This window comes from Sander lucioperca, chromosome 1 (genome assembly GCF_008315115.2).
Source record: "Sander lucioperca isolate FBNREF2018 chromosome 1, SLUC_FBN_1.2, whole genome shotgun sequence".
NCBI classification, from domain to species: domain Eukaryota; kingdom Metazoa; phylum Chordata; class Actinopteri; order Perciformes; family Percidae; genus Sander; species Sander lucioperca.
Genome location: NC_050173.1, coordinates 10490899 through 10513840, shown reverse-complemented (window position 1 = coordinate 10513840; position 22942 = coordinate 10490899). Strand labels below are relative to the sequence as shown.

Genomic DNA, 22942 nt, shown 5'->3' with positions numbered 1-22942 from the left:
TCCAAGTCAAGTCTCAAGTCTCTGGCCTGATCTGATCTGTCCCTAACACTGTATTGTTAAATCTTATGAATTCAAAACATGTCCTGTAGCTACCATCCATACAGTACAGTATTAAAATCAGTTGTGGGATGACTTTATGGGGTCTACTTAACACATCCCTCTAGCCCTCGGACCTGGTGAAATAGTAACCTAAGGCTGTCACATCATATGGATACAACTATAAAGATAGTTTGTTCCTGGGGAGATGGATCCGTGCGTCCCGCCTCCTGTGCGCCATGGATGTCTGAGCCTCAGCAACTACTAACTATAAAGATACAATGTGCCTGTTCACAGCATTAGCACAACACTTTGCGATGGTTAGCTTGTTACCTGTGACGATATATGCTAAATGTAACGTCTCTTTCACATTAGCGTGTGAGTGACTGACTGACCTATTTGGGTGCGTTTTGAGATGCCTGATGAAGTCCGACGTTGTTGATTCGGCATCATTTATCTTGGTGCCACACACCTTGCATGTAGCTGTTAGCTTACTGCCACTGTTTACCAAGTTATTGAAAGCAAAACTAATGACAACAGGGACAGCTCCGGGAGGACTTGGTGTCGCCATCGTCAATGCATTTTTTTTAATATGTGAGTGCGCGCACATTATGGCAAAGGGCAGGGGACATGCAGCTCGTCATACGTTTCCCCGTATATGCGCCAATAAAAGAAAATAGAAATATATGAATAAATTTAGATTTAAAAAGCAATAATTGCATGAAAACAGGTTGTTGACGAGTCTCGAAGCTCGAGTCCAAGTCAAGTCTGAAGTCTTTTGGGTCGAGTCCGAGTCAAGTCTGAAGTCAGCTGTTTGTGCGACTTAAGTGCGACTCGAGTCCGAGTCTCAGACTCGAGTCCCCATCTCTGGACCAAAGGGGTTGAAAGATGAGAAAAAAAAAACATTTCTGCTACACAAAATTAGACTTTTTTTTTAATCTAACTTTCTAGTTTGGTCTCTTTCTTTGTGAAGTATTGGATAGTTTTCTATCTTCTCTTTGGGCTTACGCTGCATGGATATATTCAACCTGGGACACAGGCTTGAAAGTGGAAGTTACTTTTGTGTTATGGGGTAATAAGCTAAAAAGGTTGGGGACCACTGTACTGGAATAACAATTTCTAGTTCAAAATATACTGTACACTAAATGTTATTTATCTCAATTGCTTTTAAATTATTTAAAAAAAAAAAAAAATCTTCCCCCATATATACAAGCGCTCAAGTTTTTACAGTAGCTCTCTTTTTTTTTTCTTTAACCAGGTGCCGCCACCCTGCTGGGTCTGGGTCTGTCAGCTCCCAACGCTGCCTTCACTCAGATCGTCACCACCTTCGGTCTGGCTGGCATTGTGGGATACCACACAGTGTGGGGAGTCACTCCTGCTCTGCACTCCCCACTCATGTCTGTCACCAACGCTATCTCAGGTTAGTTGTGTTCAGTGTTTCTTTTACAATCGCCTTTATGTAAAATGCAATCCAGTACACAGCCCCTGCTTGCCACAGACACAAGGTAGGGCTAAACAATATGATCTGAAATTTATAGCAAAGATCAAGTGTCACAACTTTATAGCAATACATGGGATGATGAATATTTTTCAGTACATCAGTGCTTGGAGTTGCCTTTGTCGTGTTTGCTTAAATTTATATATTCATCTGGATTAATTACAATATGACCAGTTCAAGTTTCCGGACTTTAGAGAGATTTAGAGAGATTATTTTTAATTGCAAACTTTGATAAGAATAAATTTAAATTAATAACAACACATTAGAGCATCAATTTCCTCATAGATACTAACACTTTTAGTAAATTCAGTAAACTGGAGGTAATAGAGGAGACTGTAACTTTATTGTTATTATTATTTACTACCAGAGTGGAAAAATGTCTTAAAAAAACAGCACAACATGAAACATACAGAATAAATTTTGGTAACAAAACACCATTAAATCTAACACTAGTAAAAACATATGAATAAAATATGTCAAACAAAGCATAAAACATTTAAACATCAAATAAAGACCTAGCTAGAGGAATTAAACATGTCACGTATCGGTCCAGCAAGTCTCTGCAGCCACGCTGAGTCCAAATAAAACATTCACATAAGGACACAAAGATTGTGTCCTTATTGTTGGCTGCAGCTTAACACAGTGGGGTTAAGAGGTTAGGAGCTAAGTGCATGTGTGTGTTCTTGTGGCTTTGATCACTCTTAAGACCCACACTGGGGTAGGAAGTAACACACCGTCGGTGATCTTTGAGGGTCAGGGCAGTCCTTTGCTCGTTTACTCATGCACACACACCTATACCCTGTTTTCACATTACCGCCTTCACACAATCTAACTTCTTCCTCTACAATCTGCCCTGTTATATCTTCTTAAAGTTCATTTTCTGTTACACTGTCAAGTTTTGTCAAATTCCATCCAAAAATGTGATTTCTTTAATTGTGTTGATGAGATCATCACTGAATATCAGTAGAATATGAGATTGCGAAAGAAAGAAATTAATACATGTTAAAGTTAATTTGAAGGTTTTCCTTTCCTCCTTTTCTCCCATTTCAGGTATTTTTTCTTCATATTTCTTCATTATTTCTGTCACTGACTAACTGTGGTTATGGAAACAGTGACACCAACGGAACATTGTTGTTGTGCCAGGCATCATAAAGACAGACACACACACACACACACACACACACACACACACACACACACACACACACACACACACACACACACACTCTCTTGCAGACATTAGGGAATCATATTGGAATTTAGTGAGGGACAGTTATATTCTATTCTTCATGGGGAGATTATAGTGTTACAACCAGTAGTGACTCTGACTGTTGGGTCATCTAAAATTCTTCAGACACTGGTCTCATATCCAGTGGCTCATTGAGGCAGATCTTTATATCTGGTGTCTGCTAGAAATGCTTTAATCTACTTCAGAGCACTGATTCACTGTCCCACTCTGCCTGTAGCCTGGTAGCTGATGTTTGTCACACACCTACACCTACAGGACGTTGGCCCACCCAGCGTCTCTATGTGTGTATGTGTCATAGTTGTCGTGTGCATGTGTCCACTGATGCCTATTGGTTTTCTTTCTGGCTAATCTGTTAGTTGTGGTGGCCAGGCTTGCCTTTGATCTCCGCCTAAATGGTGTAACTGTACCTTCTTCTTTTTTTTTTTTGATCAAGTAGCTCAAGAAAAATAAGGTGTGCTGAATTGAGAAGGCTATAGCTGTTATTTCAATGAGTCAGATACATATTTGTTCTACATTTACAGTAGGGAAATATAGGTATTAGACTCGGTATCAGATACAACCAATATTAAAGGACTCGGACTAATCCAAAAATGGGCAAAGAGGTGTAGTGCGGATGGAGCTGAGGCAGACCGAATTAAGCCTACAGTCTCCTGTTGTCGGCAGCCACCTGTCACTCAAAGTGACACGTCCTTAATTATGCATAACTATAAGCCTTGATATAATTTAAACGGTGAAAAAAATCATCCCCATACAGTTGTCATGAACGGGGAAATTAGCTACCGTTTTCTAAAACCGTTTTTTGTACCAGACTGTAAACATGCTTAATTCTGCTGTAAAGTTTGGACATTTTAACATGGAGCTCTACAAGGATTGACTCGCTTTTAGAGCCAGCCCCAAGTGGCCATTCAAGGAAGAGATGTCAGGACATGGAGGGCATTTGTAGATGTTTCAAAATGTTTTAAATGCACTTACACACAGGTTGTTCATTACTAAAAACGGCATAAATGACAATAGGAGGTGAGAAGCGGAGCAACACAGCTAGTGAATATTGCAAAATGCGTGTATTTGAGCATACAGAACAAGATTGCAAATGGGATGGGAGCTGTGTAAGAGTACATATGCACATATGAGTTAACCTTACCGACACTAGCATCTGTGCCAACTTGGTAATAAGAGAAAAACGTAATTATTATTAGCCTGTGGAGAAAATTGATGATCAGTGGCATCATGACACACTTTCAGGTTTCAGGTTTCTTTGCGACTTTGTTAGAGTAAAAAAGGAGACTAGTGAGAAGGTTAAACTTCGCATTTGCCTCATTTAAAATTCGAACTAACACTACTGACTTCAAGCACAAACATGTACGCATACACACTCTCTACCTGCTAGTCAGCCTAAATTGTACTCAAACACAATTCCGTGTGAATGCAGGCTCCCGGGGTGCTGTGTGTTGCATCTTACTGCCTGTAAGTCATTACAGGGCTGATGTTATCAAGGTTTCCTGAGCCTCTTTTGGTAAACACACACTCCCTCTCTTTCTCGCTCCTTCTCCTTTTATCTCCAAATCTTCCCTATTTCTGTCTTTTTCCAATGTGGAAAGCAGACTGAGTTTTCTGAAGAATGAAATAAATTGTCTATAGATGTTAAACAATAATGTTAATATGAACTTTTTTTATGACTGAATTAATGTTTCTTCACCAAATGTTGCAATGTCCTGTATAATCAAAGTGGAGGTTCATGAATACTAAAATATCCTTGTTCTGCAGGTCTGACGGCTGTGGGTGGTCTGTCCCTGATGGGAGGTGGCTACACCCCAACAACTACTGCTGAGACACTGGCTGTGCTGGCTGCCTTCATCTCCTCGGTCAACATTGCTGGTGAGTCACCCGCACATAGACACCTCACAGTGATCCCTGCCAGTTACAGCAACGATTAAAGTGTTTTATATTGATTGTACAATAACATGCTTTCGAACCAAGTTTTGCAGCTGCCCTCTGTACCCACCTGCTCAGTCCAGAGTTGGTGGCTCTGGCTTGGACCACACACATTCATCCCTGCTATTACCCTTAATAATTCCCATTATAATGACAGTGTTCCTGAAGTCATTATACTACTCATCACTCTCTAATAGGTCTGGGAAACAGAGTGTTCCTCCAGGGCTGAGGCATGAACTTTAATTTCTCCTGTTAGCTCACAGCTAGACACCAGGGGAGACTTTGACGCAACTCAATGAATAGTTAACTTGCATAATGGATCAGTTCAGCCTGTTTGTTAAAATCCACCGACGCTTCTTTAAGTTCTATGTGTGAGCAATGCAGGGCACCACAAGGTCTCTTAAGTTCAAGGCAAGGCTGTGAATCCTGCCACAAATGTAGGGCCCTCTAGGCTCTGTGGCATTACTGTTAAAACCACCTATTAGTCTTTTAGATTTCCCTTAACCAAAGCATGCTAAAATGCCACAGCCTTTATAGACATACCTAGTTTAATTTCATTTTTGATCATCTACATGGGTTCCTTTCCACACGCACATTTCTAAGCGGTTTACCACATTGCCCATAAACCCCTGGGAACAGAAAAAAACATTCCATGGAAAGGGACGAAACACAATGGTGAAATTTAGCTCCAATAAAACAGACCCTGACATTTTTGAGTCTGTGGGTCTGTTTTGAGGAACAGGTCCCTGGCCGTAGCTTCTTGTTCCCTTTGTGTCTCCGCAAGCCGTAAGATGTGGGAATGCATGGAAAACACCTGGGTCTGTTGAATATTTTGAGTTTAATATGTTCACTTTCTCACAATCCGAATTTTAATCTGCGATATCAGATCCCATATTTTCCGGTTATTGCCTAGGCCGTCAGCTTTATCAGTAAAACTCTGATTTTATAAGTGGCTTCAAATAAAATAACATCCATGCTAGAAAAGGACCAGCTGTAAGTCTTTTGTTGAAAGGTTTTGACTGCAATAATGGATGACTAGGGATTTCAGGGGCACATGATAGGTTCTGTACTCAACATACAGAAGACTAATATAGCAGCAAACAAATATTTGCTATGTAAAGATATAGTGAAGTAATGGTGTCCTAAGCAGAGAATGAAGTCAAGCTACTGTATGTTTTGTAATCCGAGTTTCTCTGTTCTTTGGTTTGGCAGCCGGTCCAGTTGCGCGTGAGTGCCTTATGCATCGGTATCAAACGCAGAGTGCCGTGACAAAACTTTTGTATTTCACAAGTTGGGGAACAGTCTGTGAGAGCGTGTGGAGGAATACCCAGACCACTTTTCTTTTCGGTATTTCAAGTACAGCTTCTTTAAGTTTTTGGCCACAATCATGGCGTGGCTCTATTGATGGCAATGTTAGTTGTCCGGACTGAAATATCTCAACAATTGGATGGATTGCCTTGAAATGTTGTCATTCATGGCTCCCAGTGGATGAATCCTAATTACTTTGATGATCCCCTGACTTAAACTCTAGTGCCACCATGAGGTCAACATTAGTGGTTTCGAGGTAGATGTCTCAACAACAAAATTGATCGCCATTTAAAATCGTTGCATTCATGGCCCCCTAAGGCAGAATTCTAATCACTTTGGCCGATGCTTTGACATTTCCATTCTGGGTATAAAAAAACCCGAAATAATCAAAATAAATGAGTGGATACTGGCTTTGCATTGTCGAAATACATGAACATTCCTCCATATCAATATATTGACTCAGATTGGTCAGCAAAAATAATATTAGTCAGATTATGTTACATGTTTTAACTAGGACAGTCTACGACTAAAATTACTGGTGAGAAACAGGTGCTAGCCTCTGATTCACCCTTGTATGTATGGGTGCATGTGTGTGTGTGTGTGCGCGTTGCTACAATCATGCCACAGGGAAAAAAGGCAGACATACACACAGAAATGTGATCTCCTGCTGTAAAGCAGTGAGACACCGTCTGGTCCCAGTTTGACACTTTTGAGGTTTTCTACTTGAAATATTTACACTGACATAAAGTAGACTCATTAAATTCCTAACATTGGTTATTGGGCTTGGCAACCGTTTTTAGCTATTGGCTTTAAAACACCTGCTGTCTAAAAATAAGTATTTTTTTCATGTACTTCAGGAGCCTCGACTTCCTACCTTTTACATCCCTGCATCAACACCTCGTACTCCTTATTTTTGCACCGTTTTATCATTTAAAGGTTTTTCTTATATATTACTACTCCTTTTTGTAAAGCAGCTTTTAAATCTCATTTTGTGCCACTGTAAGTACAGGAGTATTTATTTTCTCTGTGTCTCACCCAGGTGGTTTCCTGGTGACTAAGAAGATGTTGGACATGTTTAAGCGTCCCACTGATCCTCCAGAGCATAACTACCTTTATCTGCTTCCTGGTGGTGTCTTTGTCGGTGGCTACGCTGCTGCTCTGCAGTCTGGATACAACATTGAACAGGTGCGAGGGGATGTTTATGCCATGCCCCCTGTGTTTTCCCACATGTAGTACAGGACATTCCAAGTAAATCATTTGTCCCTATTTCTCATCCTGTGGCTCATCAGTCCTCGTCTATGACCCCCTTTTTCTTTTCTCTGTCTCTTTCTCTCACCAGATGATGTATTTGGGCTCAGGTCTGTGCTGTGTTGGTGCCCTGGCTGGCCTTTCCAACCAGTCCACCGCCCGTCTGGGTAACGCTTTGGGTATGATGGGAGTCGCAGGGGGGATCGTTGCCACTCTGGGTGCCCTCAAACCGAGTCCTGAGCTCCTGGCACAGATGAGTGCAGCCATGGCTGTAGGCGGTACTGCTGGTGAGTCTGTGTGTATTTATGTCAAAAGAAGGAGAGGGCAGACTTGCAGATACTAGACTCTTAATACTTGCAGAATTGTTTTGCAGCAGATTGCCTTTGTGTGTATGTGCATGTATTCCAAGCTTGGCCAGATGAAGCAGCAGGTGTGCAGAGCTCAGAGACATCTCTGTGATGTTTACACCAAACACAACATGACTAACTCCCTGCCAGACTCAGGAGGTCTGTCGAAATGGTCAGCAGCATGTATTACTCACTTCATCTCGCTCAATCAGGACAGTTTGATCATTTAAATGCTAATTGTTCCAGTAACAAAGCAGAACCTTAGACTAAACTATCCACACAGACAGTAATGCTCGTTGCCAGATACAGCAACATATTGCAAGGCTTCCTGCATGACACGCACACACACAAAGTGTAGGCCCACTCACAAACATGGAATTTCCCCGAACAGGCCTCATCAGCAACACCTGGCTTCTCAGATGGACCCACTTCCCAGCAATCCTCTGAGTGTGTGTGCACGTGCTTGTGATTTGCATGTTATTAGTGTGTGGGTCTTTCAGGGCCAATGCACTTTATTTATTTGTTATCTCTCTCTCTCTCTCTCTCTCTCTCTCTCTCTCTCTCTCTCTCTCTCTCTCTCTCTCTCTCCCCCCCTCCCTTTAGGCCTGGCCATTGCTAAGAAGATCCAGATCACCGACCTGCCCCAGCTGGTGGCTGCCTTCCACAGCTTGGTGGGGCTGGCTGCCGTGCTCACCTGTGTGGCCGAATACATGATCGAGTACCCGCACTTCGCCACAGACCCTGCGGCCAACCTCACTAAGATAGTCGCGTACCTTGGCACCTTCATCGGTGGAGTCACTTTCAGTGGCTCTTTGGTGGCATATGGCAAACTGCAAGGTGAGAGAAGCACAGTCGTGTATATACTTATTATTCCCTGTAGAGCAAACATGTACACTTCCATGCTGATGCACAGACAAAACTTGCATTAATGCTATTATCGTGTTATAAAGCACATTCATCAAACAGTTGATGACATAGGTAGACAAAAAGAAGGCCTAAACAGCACATCGAATGTAGCCCATTATGTGTTTGGTATTTGACTCTTTAGAGGGCGTACTTTACATGATATACATTGCAAAAACCTTTGTTGGGAATTGGATTGGCTCTGGCTCCCACAATGTCTATCTCTCTTCTCTTTATTATATTAGTTTTTTTTGAAAACCACAGCAGTTTTCTTAAGGTGAGCTGCAGTTCCTTTTGCACTAACATGTAGGCATAATAAAATGAACATAGTGCATTTATTTATGTGAGTGAACTTCACTCAAAACAGGATTAATAGTATATTCCCTTTATGTCAGCTTGGCCGTTATCAACAAAAGAAGGTCTGATGCTTCATGCCCACTGCTGCCTGCTGTGAAGGGAAAAGAGAAGTTCATTGGGTTAATGTGCTGGCACCAGTCCTAGCAGCCACACTGTAATTTCCATGTTGTCTGCAAGTGTTTCATGAGGGCAAATTATGCATGAACATGACATTCAGTTAATGACAAGTCTCAAGTGGTGGCTGCTGAAGGATAAATCTAACTAAGCTTTTTTCCACTGTTGCATTTATTTATCAATCAGCTGTGAAATTGTTTTAGCAAGGCATAAATCAAAACAAGTGTTTACGTGCAGTTTTTAGGGGTGTTTGTATTAAATATTTTCTCTCCCTCCTTCTCTCCATGCAGGTATTCTGAACAGTGCTCCCCTGATGCTCCCTGCTCGTCACGCTCTGAATGGCACTCTTATGGCCGGCAGTATTGGTGGAATGATTCCCTTCATGCTGGATCCCAGTTACACTACAGGCCTCACCTGTCTGGGATCGGTCTCTGCTCTCTCCGCTGTCATGGTATGACCCATGTGTGTATATCTACGGTCTGTTTTGGCACTCAGTTGGGCCCGTCAACAGAAATATCGGCACTTAAATATTGCAGATTGGAATTTTCTTACATGCTGACAGAACGTGTAAGAATGTTGACTTCAATAAACACCAGAAATTGGAAAAGACATAAGAGTAAAAAAAACATGCTGCTGGAAGTGAGATTATGATGTAATATCTGAGGAAAAAGTAAGCAAAAGGGATTTACAAAAAAAAGAAAGTAAAATAAGAGGCTTCTTGCACAGGTAACAGTAGCTGGCCAGACATTTAGTCAGCGTTGAGCAGAGAGCTGTTAATAGTCTGGCAGCCATAGTGGCAAACAGGCTTGTCTTTGTAAAACTGCCAGGTTCCTGCTTGTATTTGACTCATTATATTGGTCTCCACCATTGTTAAGTCTTGCTTAACTTTTGAAAAAGTGTCACACTTCCTTGACTTTCATGTCAAGGAAATTTAAAAAAAGAAAATGTATCAAAATATCTTAACTCTTAGTAAATTAGGGGGCGAGCAGCGAAGCTGCGTGGACCCTATTGTTATTGCCAGTATTCTTCTTCTTCTTCTTCATCATCATCTTCCTAAGAAATCCATGTTCCCATGCACGATAACTCACCAAACTTTGCACATAAGTCCAGTCGTATGTCAAACTTAATCAGTGCGATTTGTGTGCTAATAGTCCTGATAGTGGCACTACAACAGCCATCTAAAATTCAAAACTTAAAAAATTCATAACAAATCAACCGTACATGCTACAATGTTGCAACTTATATCAAACTGTAGCCCCACTAGAGCAGAAACTATACTCTGCTTTTACCCAGTAGCAATTTTGAAGTCCATCACTCAACTTTTTGCAAAAACTGCAAAACTTCTTAAACCTATCTCCTCCCATATTTTGATCTAATCCAAACTAATTTTCATCATCACAGGACTTTTACCCAGGAGACCGGGGTTTGTGTTCCGTTCTTGTCCCGCGCGTCACTGAAACATACATTTTGTAACCCCACCCACGATCTTTTCCTAAACCTAACTGTCCCGTTCTTGTGCCGCATGTCAGTTAAACGTACATCCCGACCCAGAGAGTCAAAAAGTGATGCCAAGAGTGAAAGAAGAAAAAAAAGTGACATGTTACAATTTAATTTTTTTGCTTGCTTTGCAAATCAGCAACTGGAGTCAGTCCCAGAAAAAGTGATCAGTGCATCCCTAGAGAGGTTAGCTGAATATCATTTCAGTTGATCTCTAATCAGTCTTTAAAGTACAGTATAATGTATCATCTCTTGTGCGTGTTAATCTGTTCTTTCACTTGCTCAAGTTCCTAAAAATAAAGCTACAGTATGTCAACTAGAACAATCTATGATGTGCACCTGGATATCACTGCTGCTTTGATAACTACAGTTGGCCCTTGTTAAACAAAACAAACACGGATGATAGAGCAACGGCGAACAAGTGAATTTGATTGTGAAAAATGTAAGTGAAGCTGGAAAGGCTGTTTTTTCCTCATGTGGAAGAAAAATTGTGTTTAAAAAAAAAAATCAGTACATCACTAAGCTAGCAAGTTCCAGTTGTTATGGAGGGAGAGATCTTTTTCCTTTCTTTATAGCTGGTCCTCACATCTGCTGTGGCGTTCACTGTATTAAACAGCTAATCTGATTACAGCAGCGGATGAAACGCCTCTCCTGTTTTCTTCTTCTCGTCTTTAGGGTGTAACCTTGACAGCTGCTATTGGGGGCGCTGACATGCCGGTGGTAATCACCGTACTGAACAGTTACTCCGGCTGGGCCCTGTGTGCTGAGGGCTTCCTGCTCAATAACAACCTGCTGACCATCGTCGGAGCTCTCATTGGCTCCTCCGGAGCCATTTTGTCATATATTATGTGTGTGGTAAGTGGAGCACAAGTTTAAAAAAACATGCATTGTACTGCCGCTGCCCCGAATCTCTGCAAAACTGCTGTCAATTGATGTGTTTTGTAGATCAGGACAGTTTCATGTGGTTGTTCCTCTCCTGTCCACCAGGAGGGACTCTAACTTTACCACTGTAGAGTATCTGTTATAATTAAAATCTCAGGTCACAAATGTGTGTTTTTAGGAATTTTCCCTTTTAAATTTCCTCTGATTGCTGTGTTTTGCTGTACGCAGTCAATGACGTAAAAACAAAAGGTAATATAATCATAAAAAAAGAAATCCAAAATATGTTTCTTCCCTCTCAGGCCATGAACCGTTCACTGGCTAACGTGATCTTGGGAGGTTACGGCACGTCTTCCACCGGTACAGGAAAGCCCATGGAGATCACGGGGACACACACAGAGGTCAACGTGGATCAGACCGTCGACATGATTAAAGATGCCCAGAGCATAATCATCACTCCAGGTAAGACGCACACACAAATACAAGAACACACACCCCTACACACACTTCAGAGGGCTTGTACGTGAGTGGAAAAACATGGTACTTTGACTTTGCCAGTCTTTTTTTTTTTTTTCAGCATAAGCGAAGTGTGTGTTCTGTTTATTTAACCCTTTCTTGACCCATGTTACATCACCATTTTGCTAGGCTAATTGACAAGTCATGGTAGAGTGGTCACACACACACACACACACACACACACACATACACTCTTAGGTTTCTGTGTGGTCGTCAGTCCCAGGTAAATAGACATTCTACAGTGCAGCGTATATGTGCAAGGTCAAGGGAAAATGAGCTGGAATGAGGGTATGCTTGGTTTATGTTAACAATTCAAATACAAAATTGGCTTCTAGTTCCTTTCTCGGGGTTAAAGCATGGGCCCTAACTTTGTTCCAGGTACAAGCTTTTCTTCTTTTTACATGTTTTCAATATTTTACTTTAAATATGTGTCTGAACCTGCCACTTGGACTATTATGATGGTCCTTGGTACTGCTGTCTTCAAACCATCATTGTGTGGCCCGGTGACATTTCAGTCCTCTCGCCAGACTGTTCCAAGTTCCAAAGATTTGTTTTACTCACGTGGGTACATGTAAACACAGACTAAAGGCATCCAGCCTGCAAATTGGTGATTCCAGTCACAGTGCTGAGTGCTTATATACAAAAACTAACTCTTTAGAGGAAGCCTCTGCAATTTACAAGAACTAGTACAGTGCCCGTTCAAATTGTGCTTGTTTGGAACGGCCCGATTGCTTAGCCTGTGGTATTGTTGCTTGTAGCTTTCTACAGAACCGTTTTTTCTCAACCTTTATTGTGCAGTCATTTAGTTTAATTCACAGTTTATTATTATCCAATATCCAACGCTGTCCAAGCTGCTCCAAATTCCAAACCCCAAGTTCATTGGCTACCCAGGAAACCACGTGGAAGTAGATTGAATAAACGGTTTATGAGATATTTCAAAGACAGACAGACACACATACACGCACACGCATTCGCACACACACACACACACACACACACACATACATACATACAGAGATATCCCAATTTATTAGAGAGATTAAAGTGGTCACATGGTTGAGAAGAGAATACAAGTGGAAAATAAGTGATCCATGTAGCAGCATCCAAAAAAAACATTTTTTTTTCCTTTTTTGAGACCAACAGAAGACAAAGAGGAACACGTCTGACAGCTGAAACCAAAAACAGACCGAAGACATTTTTTGTTGGAAGGAGTGGAAGAAATGATAGAGCGGAAATAAAATGATTTTCTTTTTTAGCCTTTTTTCAAAATGTTCTACAAACAACACCCCACCAAGACCAATATTAACATGCCAGACATTTCTTTGGAGGATTATAGAAAAACATGAACCAGTGAAATATGAGGTTAAGAATAAGTAGAAACAAATCATAATAGAACCAGTCAAAGTAATTTTATGAATTGAGAGATTTGAAAGACATCTGTCAGTACATCGTTAATTCTCTCTGCAGTTGCAACATTTGTATCAAACATTAGTGCAAAGTTTATATGCTCTTGTACAGACATCAATAAAGTGACATAACAAGTATATGTATTAAAAGTTAACACATCACATCAGCTGATGTATACAGGTATTTGTTATTAAGACACGAATACGTACCATATAAATGCATGGTTCTTCTCTCCGCCCTTGTAGTGAGCAGTCAGACTAGTATTGTTACCCAGCGCAGGCTTTCAGTCAGCCCCCTTGTTTCCATTTTGACCAGTCTCCTTAATTGGAGCCGTCACAGTCACTTTGCCTGATTGACATCTGTGGAAACGGTTAAGACTTTGCCTGATAAACATAAGTGTTTTCCTGGCTTCGTCTGGCCCATGTCCGCATGCCCTAGGTCCACTTGTTTTTCTTACAGGAGAAACTCCAGAGAGAATATTGGAAGCACGAGTAATGAAATAACTGTGATGGAGAGGAAAAAAAGGTGAAAACCATTACATTTTTAAGCTGCACTGCAGACAGTCAACAATGTTTCTTGTAGAGTTTTTTTTTTTCCTCCTTTCTTTATGCTGAGTTTGAAACCTTGTCATTTTGACTAGTGGGATGTAACAAGATAGATCCTGACTGTTTGTTGTGACAAGGCTAGTAAACACCACTGGACCGTTTGACGTGTGTTTGTGTGTGTGACGCTCTGATAAAAATCAAGTCCCACACACCAGCAATATTAAACATGAAAGAAGTCTGAGGCTTGGAGAAAAAAATCATATACTGTGTATAGAATTCAATGCCAGTTCACTTCTAAAAGGCAAGTAACATAATTAATCTGAATGTTAATATTATGATTTAAAGTATCACAGTAAGAGAAAATGGTTAGTTGAAATACATATACATTTGAGAAGTACTTTTTTGTCTTATTTATCGTTCAATCCATCATCTGGAACTGTAACTCTTACAGCATCGATAACATAGTCATTAAACCATAATAAAGTTGCAGTAGGGGGCGGTCAGCCTCAGTGCAGAGCATGTATAATGTTTTACTTAAGGGCACCTCAGTATGCTAATCGAATGTGTTTGTAGCTTGAAACAAGCTAGCGCAGACCGCTGATTAGCTTACAACCCTAGTATTTGGGGCACAGGGAAAGTAAAAACAAATCTCTTATTATACCACTAAAAAGGCTCAAAATATCTAAATGTTAACCGAAGCGTTGAGAACATTGTAAGTGTACAGACAGTTTATTAAAAAGATAGATTATAAAGACACTCGCATTCTCGTATACAGGCGGCTGCTGTCTTGGGAGCTACTGTCTTTCTAAACTATCTTTTCAATTAACTGTCTGTGCACTTACAGTGTTCTCAATGCTTCGGTTAACATTTAGGGACCCTCATTATGCTACCGTTGAAGTTTGGTGATATTTTGAGCCTTTTTAGTGGTATAATAAGCGATTTGTTTTTACTTTCCCTGTGCCTCGAATACTAGCGTTGTAAGCTAATCGGCGGTCCGCGCTAGCTTGTTTCAAGTTACACACACATTCGATTAGCATGAAAACATGTCCCAGAGAACGACCGAGTGGATACACAGCTGTTATTAACCCCTAGGTTCGTTTTGCGCCGGAATTGTCCTTTAAACAGTATGAAATTTGGTTGTCCAGTTAAAGATTGCTAACAACAACACCACCTTATCACCTGTCGATCAGACTGCTGCCTACCACAGATGGCTGTGTTTGTTTGTTTTTTTATAAGTGCTGCTTATCACATAGTGTGTGCTTTTTGTCAAGTTAGCATAGTAACTTTTGGTTAATACTTGTCATTATTTTATGTGCTTGCTCACTGTGTGCTGTTGAGCATTTTACACCATTTCTGGGTTGGTAAAGGTTAGGTATTATTTTCATTATCGATTAGCTAGTCTTCAGATTATTTTCTCAATCAATCGATAAATCGTTTTGTCAGTTAAATGTAGCAAAAAATGCCCATCACAATTTCCCAGAGCTGAGAGTGACATATTCACAAGACTTAGAAGATATATAGTTTACTATCATCATTTTACTACTATAAAATCAGAAAATGTATCTGTAACAACATGAGTTTTTGTCTCAGATATCACAAATGTGTCTTGGACAGGTAAATCGTGGCGCTAATTCTTACCTGTTGTTTCAATCTTTCAGGTTATGGACTCTGTGCGGCAAAGGCCCAGTACCCCATCGCTGAGTTGGTGAAAATGCTTAAAGATGCTGGCAAGAAAGTCAGGTAAAAAAAAAGCCGCTAAGGGGGTCTGAAAAATCGCTAAATCTAGCGACAGTCGCTAAGTTGGCAACACTGCACTGAAGCACCACACAGTGTTGGAAATCAGATTTACATTTTCTTTTTCTTTTAATGTAGCGCATTATTTAGAACGGTAAATAGTCAGTTTCACCGGAACTCCTTTAGTAGGTGTCCTATGACACTTTTTTAGGGACACCCTGCAGCCAATCAGAATTGAGTATTCACCCAGTTCATGGGATAAACTACAGTAACTACTGTATCTCAGGCAAACAGAGTTGTGAAATACAAGTAGTACAAGGCGTGTTCATAAGCAGTCAACTGTAATTTCTACAGATGAATAGCTAGATAGTTATATATGTAGCTAGATAATACAGTATAGATGGATGCACATGTAGATTAAGAAGGGGAGGAAATAAAGACACATTTTTACCCACTACAAGATGTAAGCTGAGCCATGAAGGACCGAAAAGGAGAGTTGTGGTTTTGGGCTTGATGACAAGAAGATGGGACAGATAGGAAGAGACCAGTGTGTGGAGAAAGAACAAAAAAGGGAAATGCGAAAGAGAGTAGAGGAAGGACAAGGTACAGCGGAAGCTTGTGTAATTGTGCTGCCTCAGTCGTTTGATCCTGGCTGTTGCAGCTGCTGCTACTTAGAGCATTTGTACTTGATTAGAGGAAAGTGGGTGGTCAGAAAATCAACTCTTCACCCTGATTTCTTACTCTTTCTCTCCAGATTTTCTCTGTTCTGTATTTTAATGCGTTCTCATGATTTATCACTTGTCTTCTTACTCTTCATATGTTGTCCCTCTACAATTTCCCTTGGGATGAATAAAGTATCTCTCTCTCTCTCTCTCTATCTCTCTCTCTCTCTCTCTATCTATCTATCTATCTATCTATCTATCTATCTATCTATCTCTGTCTGAATGAACCATATGCTGTTTTACTCCTTTTCCTTACACACTACAGTTTATTGACAGTATGAGGTTCGGAAGCACAACACACTTCCGCTGCCCTCTCCAAGATCAAAGCCTTTGCAACTTCCCACTGTCCTCTAATGCATGTAAATGGTATGGATTTACATGAAGGGCAGAAAAGGACTTTTTCAATCGGCAGCCACAGTCACTAATAAGGCCCAGAACCGACAGACCATTTTCACTCTGAATCAGCCTAAACTCGTCCAACATAATAGAAAATAAGTCTCCAAATCGGTCAGAGAGAGCCAGCCACCAGAATTCAGTGGCTGGTGGTAATTTCCTACCCTGATTACATGACATGGCTAATTGAGTTTGAGAGCTTTGTATATCCAGTCACACACATGCGTACACACTCAACAAATAATACATAGTCAAGGAGTGCAATAGGAAGTGTGTGAGTAACCAGACTATAATCACAAACGTCTCTCAACCCCACTTGTGCAAAATCTCCATCTTATTGTCTCTTTCTCTGCCCGACTCCATTCATTTTGATCCAATCTCCCCTCTCCATGATTAGAGGAGGGACCGTGTTAAAGTACTCATTAAATGTTGTTTTTACAGGTTTGGTATTCACCCTGTGGCTGGCCGTATGCCTGGTCAGCTCAATGTGCTGTTGGCTGAAGCAGGTGTCCCATATGATATTGTCCTGGAAATGGAGGAAATTAATGAAGACTTTGCCGGTAAGATCCAGTCCTCTCTTGTCTTTTACATACTGTACCTGCCGTCAATTTCTTGACTGATTCATCCAGAATTACTGGGACCCAACATGTTTGATTTTGCTTCAGCTTTTTAGAGAGTGAAGTTAAACGTACAATATGTCATTTATCTGCCGCTAGGGGTCTCTCAATCAAAACAATAACAAAAGACGCAGATTGGTGATGTTGTGAAGTAGCCTGGGATCTGGGATTTGTTGTCTTCACCACCATTGTCGTCATTGCAGTCAGCTTCTCCCGGTTAAGATTCCTTGAGTATTCCTTGTTCATGAGGTTTTTGCCAGGAGCCAAATGTGGTCCCCTCCTCTCCAAAACCAAAGGACCAGGTTATAAAAACTGGTAAAAAAAATACTGACTAAAGCAGTTTCACGTTAAAAATCAGTGTTTCTCCGACGCTGTTTGGCTTGTCGGCGGAGGGGCTGGAAGCCGAGCTGCCGCTTACATTCTCTCAGCTTGTTTCTCTGATAACACTAACCAAATGTAATAGAAATGGGCTGTTACCTAGATTCAAATTACAGACTCTCTTTCTTCTCTGGGTTTTAACATTGTTGAAAACATTTGGGATAATTACAATTTTATATATTATAATAATAAATAACACAGTTCTAGTCGTTTTTAGAACCTTTTAATGTGGAAATGTTACATATTATACCTTTTTTAAGAGAATAGTTTGGCATTTTAGGAAATAGACTTATTCGCTTTCTTGCCAAGAGTTAGATGACAAGATTGTGATCTGCTCAGTATAAAGACTGGCAGCTAGGGACAACGGCTAGCCCAACTCAGTCCAAAAAAACCCCAAAAAAACAATGTGCTAACCAGCATTGCTAAAGCTCACAAATGAATACATTTATATATCATTTGTTCAATCTGTACTCAAATCAAGGTATCAAAATGACAAGTTGTGGTTTTATGGGGAATTAGGTTGTGGAATTATTTCTTGGCTAGGACTTCCTGGAGTCTCCGCTGGTTGCCTGGTAACCTAACAGTGACAACAAGACTAAAGTGATATAATTTGAGTTGATAAGTGAAAGATTGGATAAGATATAACGTCATGGAGTCAAAGGCCAAAACTAATAAATCCTGTAAAGATGAGGTAAAAGCATTGTTTTCTGATTTAAATGTGTTGGGTGTCCAATCAGAAACCGACCTGGTCCTGGTGATCGGTGCCAATGACACAGTGAACTCAGCCTCCCAGGAAGATCCTAACTCTATCATTGCTGGTATGCCTGTTCTGGAGGTCTGGAAGTCTAAGCAGGTGAGACATCTGGTACATGCATGTGTGATAATGATGTTGTCCTGAAGCCCAAAAAGATAGAGAGGAATGGAAGATTTTACAACAACTGGCCTGCTTTTTATCGCCACAACTGAATGTTGGAGTCCACACCCGTAGAGGGGCCTCCATTTGAAGACACATGCACACAAACCTAAAGAAATACATACTCAAACACACTCAGGCTCACATACATAGACACAGATTTTTCCAGTTCCAGGTGCAGTCCCATCCTGATCCCATTAGTGGTGGCTGTGTCGCTGTGGAATGACGACATTCGGAGCATCCCACTGGCACCGCTCCGAGATCTGGGATTTATACAGCGCTCCCACTTGTTTCCACACACTTTCCCCCGGGGAAATCAAAGAGGACATTCTACCTAACCACACACACTCATGTGGATGCACACAGACACACACTTACAGGTGCACAGATAAAAACAAAGGACAAAAATTTGGGTTTTACAAAAAATCACACAAATGCTTTTAAACAGTCATTCCTAAGTGCCCAATTATGCATACATGAGTCATGACACAAACTACTTTTTCATACACAACTTTTGGACTTTTGTTGAAATCAAACATCTTTATTGAATTCATGTTGTCCAAAACTAACTATGAAGGAGTTTCAGGTTATAATTTAATTAGGTTTATATTAGCATTTAATTGATTGATGCCCAGTATTTTTCTTTATTTAATCAATGTTGTTAAATGTGTTAATACAGCAGCTGTTAAATTGCAAACATCCCAGCGTTATTTCTAGATCCATGGTCAATAGACAGAGGTTGTTGAGAAGGAGAGAATGCCAGGGATGAGAGTGAATTTCTAGTTTTTCTTCAGAAAAGTTGGCATAGCTTGAAACAGAATAGGAATCTCCCTAAAATTCTTTTTAAAAGCAGCTTCTTCAGTATTTTCACATCTAATCGTCCAATTAGAGGCTAACATGTGTGTGTGTGTGTGTGTGTGTGTGTGTGTGTGTACGTATATGTGTGTGTGTGTGTGTGTGTGTACACGTATATGTGTGTGTGTGTACGTATATGTGACTGTATTTCCTCCCACTCCAGGTGGTTGTGATGAAACGTTCTCTGGGTGTCGGATACGCAGCTGTTGACAACCCCATCTTCTACAAGCCCAACACTGCGATGTTGCTAGGCGACGCCAAGAAGACTTGTGATGCCCTGCAAGCCAAGGTCCGCGAGTCCCAGAGCCAGTAAGGCGGACACCTCCACTTAGAGCACACATGGAGCGAGGAAGGTCGAAGACAATGAAAGTTTTTCCAAAAATATCTCCACATTAAGATGATCTTTGTCCGATTGTGACTCAGCCAATTAAGTAAAGATGATTTCAAAATGTTTTTGGCACACCCTTCCTATCATCTATGAATAAAAGAAATACAAATTAAATAAAAAAAAAGCCCTTGTGCAGTAGGATCCAAGCAATGCAGATATTGTAGTTCTTCTATTAGTGCTTCCACTGTAGTGATGTACTTAGATCCAGATTTACAGGCATGTCTTTTATTTCTAGATAATAAATGAAGGGTTTGTCAACAAATGCATGTGGTCTGTGTAATCTGGGCAGCAACCGACAGTGTCATCTTCATTATAGACACCTATATTACTGTAAAACAACAATGAAATGTAGATGCATTATGTTGTTTAATATGTTAAAATTCGCTATTAAGATATTTTAGGAAATAGTCAATAGTTGAAAGAAAATTTGAGATGAATTGGAATTAAAAAGAAACAAAAGCTGAGATATAAAGGTGAAAACCAGAAGAAAGATATAAGAGACTAAAGCACTCATGTTTTTTCACACTGTTAGGTGTTTTCTCCGTTTTCTCCAGAGATTCCCTTTATTATTGTAAGGTAATTTGCTGTTCCCTTTGATAGATTTATTCGCTCAAATGCTAATGTCACACCTTATTTTTCTGTACAAGTAAGAAGAAAAAAAGCAGGATAGTGCACCATTTTTGTAAAGTTCTTTCAGTTCCAGTTTTTACGGTATTGAGAGATTTTTGTATTCGGTCTAATTACTATTATAAACCTAGAAAATCTCGTTTTAGAAGCCATAGCTGACTATAGAAATCTAGTTATGCTATTTTCTTTTTTTAATTTCACTCGTGACCTCCACCTATGCCTCTAGTGCAGCAATCACACATGGATCCCAAAACATTAAAGATCCATTCAAACCTCGTCTATCAAGCATTTAAGGCAATCAACCAAATGGATCTGACCTTTTTTTTTTTTAAGTGTGAGACCACAGCTGTCATGTAACGCTAGTAAAGACTGTAACTACTCCCACAAACAGACACTCTGATAGCTGAATGGATTTTATGATGTTTTTGAACCAGGTGCATCACATCATCCTGTGTGGTTCTGATGCTACAGTACACGTGCTCTGAGACTAGCCTTTGGTCTTTACGATAAAGGAGGGTGTTTTTTTCTTTCTTTTTTAAGTGAAGGTGGCTCCATCCACTCCAATATGTGAGTCCTCATTATTTTTCTGGAGGGAAATGAAGGATCACTGTTTGTAAACTAGGGCCAGATGTTAACCTGGCTGTTTTGTAAAGAGTCTAAAGCAACATTGCATTCAATTAGTCACGACATTCAGAATACATGAATTGTTCAACGTTATTATCCATTTCTAAATTAATCTTGTCCCTTTTTTTCCTTTGCCATAAACATAAACTTGTGCCAAAACCTCCCCTTTTAAACTCAATCTGGATAGATTGGGCACAACTATAGATGGACTGGTTGCTGTTAAACCACTTAATTATTGAAAGTAATTCTTGAAAGATCACTGACAAAATGACAGTAGCTCCCACTCTACACCTAACTAACCAATAACTATATCACCAGAAACCTAGTCCATCGGGTTTTAATTTTTGACTAAGGTTGGATTGCTGCCATCCTCACTTCACCTTCCACAGTTTTGATGGTCCTGATACAGTAGATCTAGAATTAGTGAGAAGTTTTCCTGGTACAAGGTTTGAGGAACAATAGGTCACGAGGTGACAGGGCAGCAGTTTTCATTACTTTTAAAATCTATAATAAGTACTGTAAGAAGTTAGTTGTTATAGTTTTGTCCTTGGACCTGATACGTTGACCATGACAACTATCCTACCTCTCCATAAATGACCAATAACTTTCCAGAGGACCCTCATCTGACCAATAACCCTTGACTGAAATGACCAGAGGATGTCCACCAGACCATCAGTCAGCTCTCATATATCCTAAGCCTGACCAATTGCCTTCTGTTTTGTGTTCACATTGTGTTTTTTAACCATTAGACCTCAGTTTGCCGCTGGCTAGTTGACTGTATGTTATGCAAGTGTAGAGCTGCAGATGTCATTGGTGCTCAAGAGGGGTTATTGTTCTTCCACGTCAATTTACACAATTGCAGTCATTAGGGACTATTAGATTGAGATGTTTGCTTAACATTTGTGGTTTGTTGCTGTTTTTGAGGTATTGATCAAATTAAGGGAGATAAAAAATAGTAATAGTTTTGCTAATGTGCCCCTTATCTTTTTTCGCCTTCTTAAGGAAAGTATTTTTGTAAAGAGGCACCATATTTGTGCAGAGCAACAATGGGGTTTTTGAAGTTGACAGTGTTTCAGGGCACCATGTTAGGTTGATGAAATGATGAAATGTACTGTGAATGTTTTTCCCTGTTGTTTCTCATGGAACATTTTCATCCCTAATAAACTTGTATTTACACTAGATGTTGCCTGAGTGTGTCATTCCTTCCCTGACACACTCTTAAAGGTGCAATTGAATTTCCTGATAATAAACAAGTGGATCTGCAAGGATTTCCCTGAGGTCTACCACAGCTTTGATGGTAAGACCGGCGGGGTTGAAAAGTCAAATATTTGCAGCAATTACCTGGATCAAAGATCATGAGGGGAAGGAGTTGTATCCACACTCGCACACATACTTCATCTGTGCAGTGCTGCTTCACAGAGGGTACACCAAATAATGTAAACACTTCGTGCAAAATAATTCTAGCTATATCAAAATCTGGCAATCAGCGCTTTGATTGGATGGAAATTAAATGCAGCTGAAGACCTCAAGATAAGAGTATAACTACTTAAAAGAAGTCACGATAAGCCATTGAAATGCAGCTAGGAAGTGGTTTATTTTTGCTGTCCTGCCACCAGTGTCATGCACTGAGCATGTGTTCTATTCCAAAAATGAAGCTATGAGATGAACACAATATCTCTGCCTTGATGAGGGATAGTGGGAAGAAGGCACACACGATGGTTAGGAAAGCCACCTCTGTAACCTCAAAGTGTCCCTGTGCAACAGAATGGGATCGCATGAGTTTGTCATGAGGGTTGTGATGATGACTGAAATGTAAATATCAGTTTGTGTAATATTTTCACCTACAAGCGGCACT

The 22942-nt window shown here is 40.4% G+C and overlaps 1 protein-coding gene across 2 annotated transcripts in view; it reads left to right on the top strand.

Moving 5' to 3' along the window:
* The window catches only part of LOC116034998 (NAD(P) transhydrogenase, mitochondrial-like), a 34351-nt gene extending 12083 nt beyond the window's left edge, over positions 1–22268 (top strand). The window contains exons 11-23 of one of the 2 annotated variants that reach the window (XR_004101254.2): positions 1295–1456; positions 4548–4658; positions 7063–7208; positions 7363–7558; positions 8222–8455; positions 9283–9443; positions 11165–11344; positions 11671–11830; positions 15495–15576; positions 17127–17245; positions 18418–18533; positions 19612–21421; positions 21506–22268. Coding sequence is in view for 1 of the 2 variants with exons in the window: in XM_035994651.1 (XP_035850544.1) it covers positions 1295–1456; positions 4548–4658; positions 7063–7208; positions 7363–7558; positions 8222–8455; positions 9283–9443; positions 11165–11344; positions 11671–11830; positions 15495–15576; positions 17127–17245; positions 18418–18533; positions 19612–19761 (1817 nt within the window). In the remaining variant the exon portion in view is untranslated. Of the gene's footprint in view, positions 1–1294; positions 1457–4547; positions 4659–7062; positions 7209–7362; positions 7559–8221; positions 8456–9282; positions 9444–11164; positions 11345–11670; positions 11831–15494; positions 15577–17126; positions 17246–18417; positions 18534–19611 lie in introns of both variants that reach the window. The other variant, XM_035994651.1, reaches the window with a different exon arrangement.
* The last annotated feature ends 674 nt before the right edge of the window (positions 22269–22942 follow it).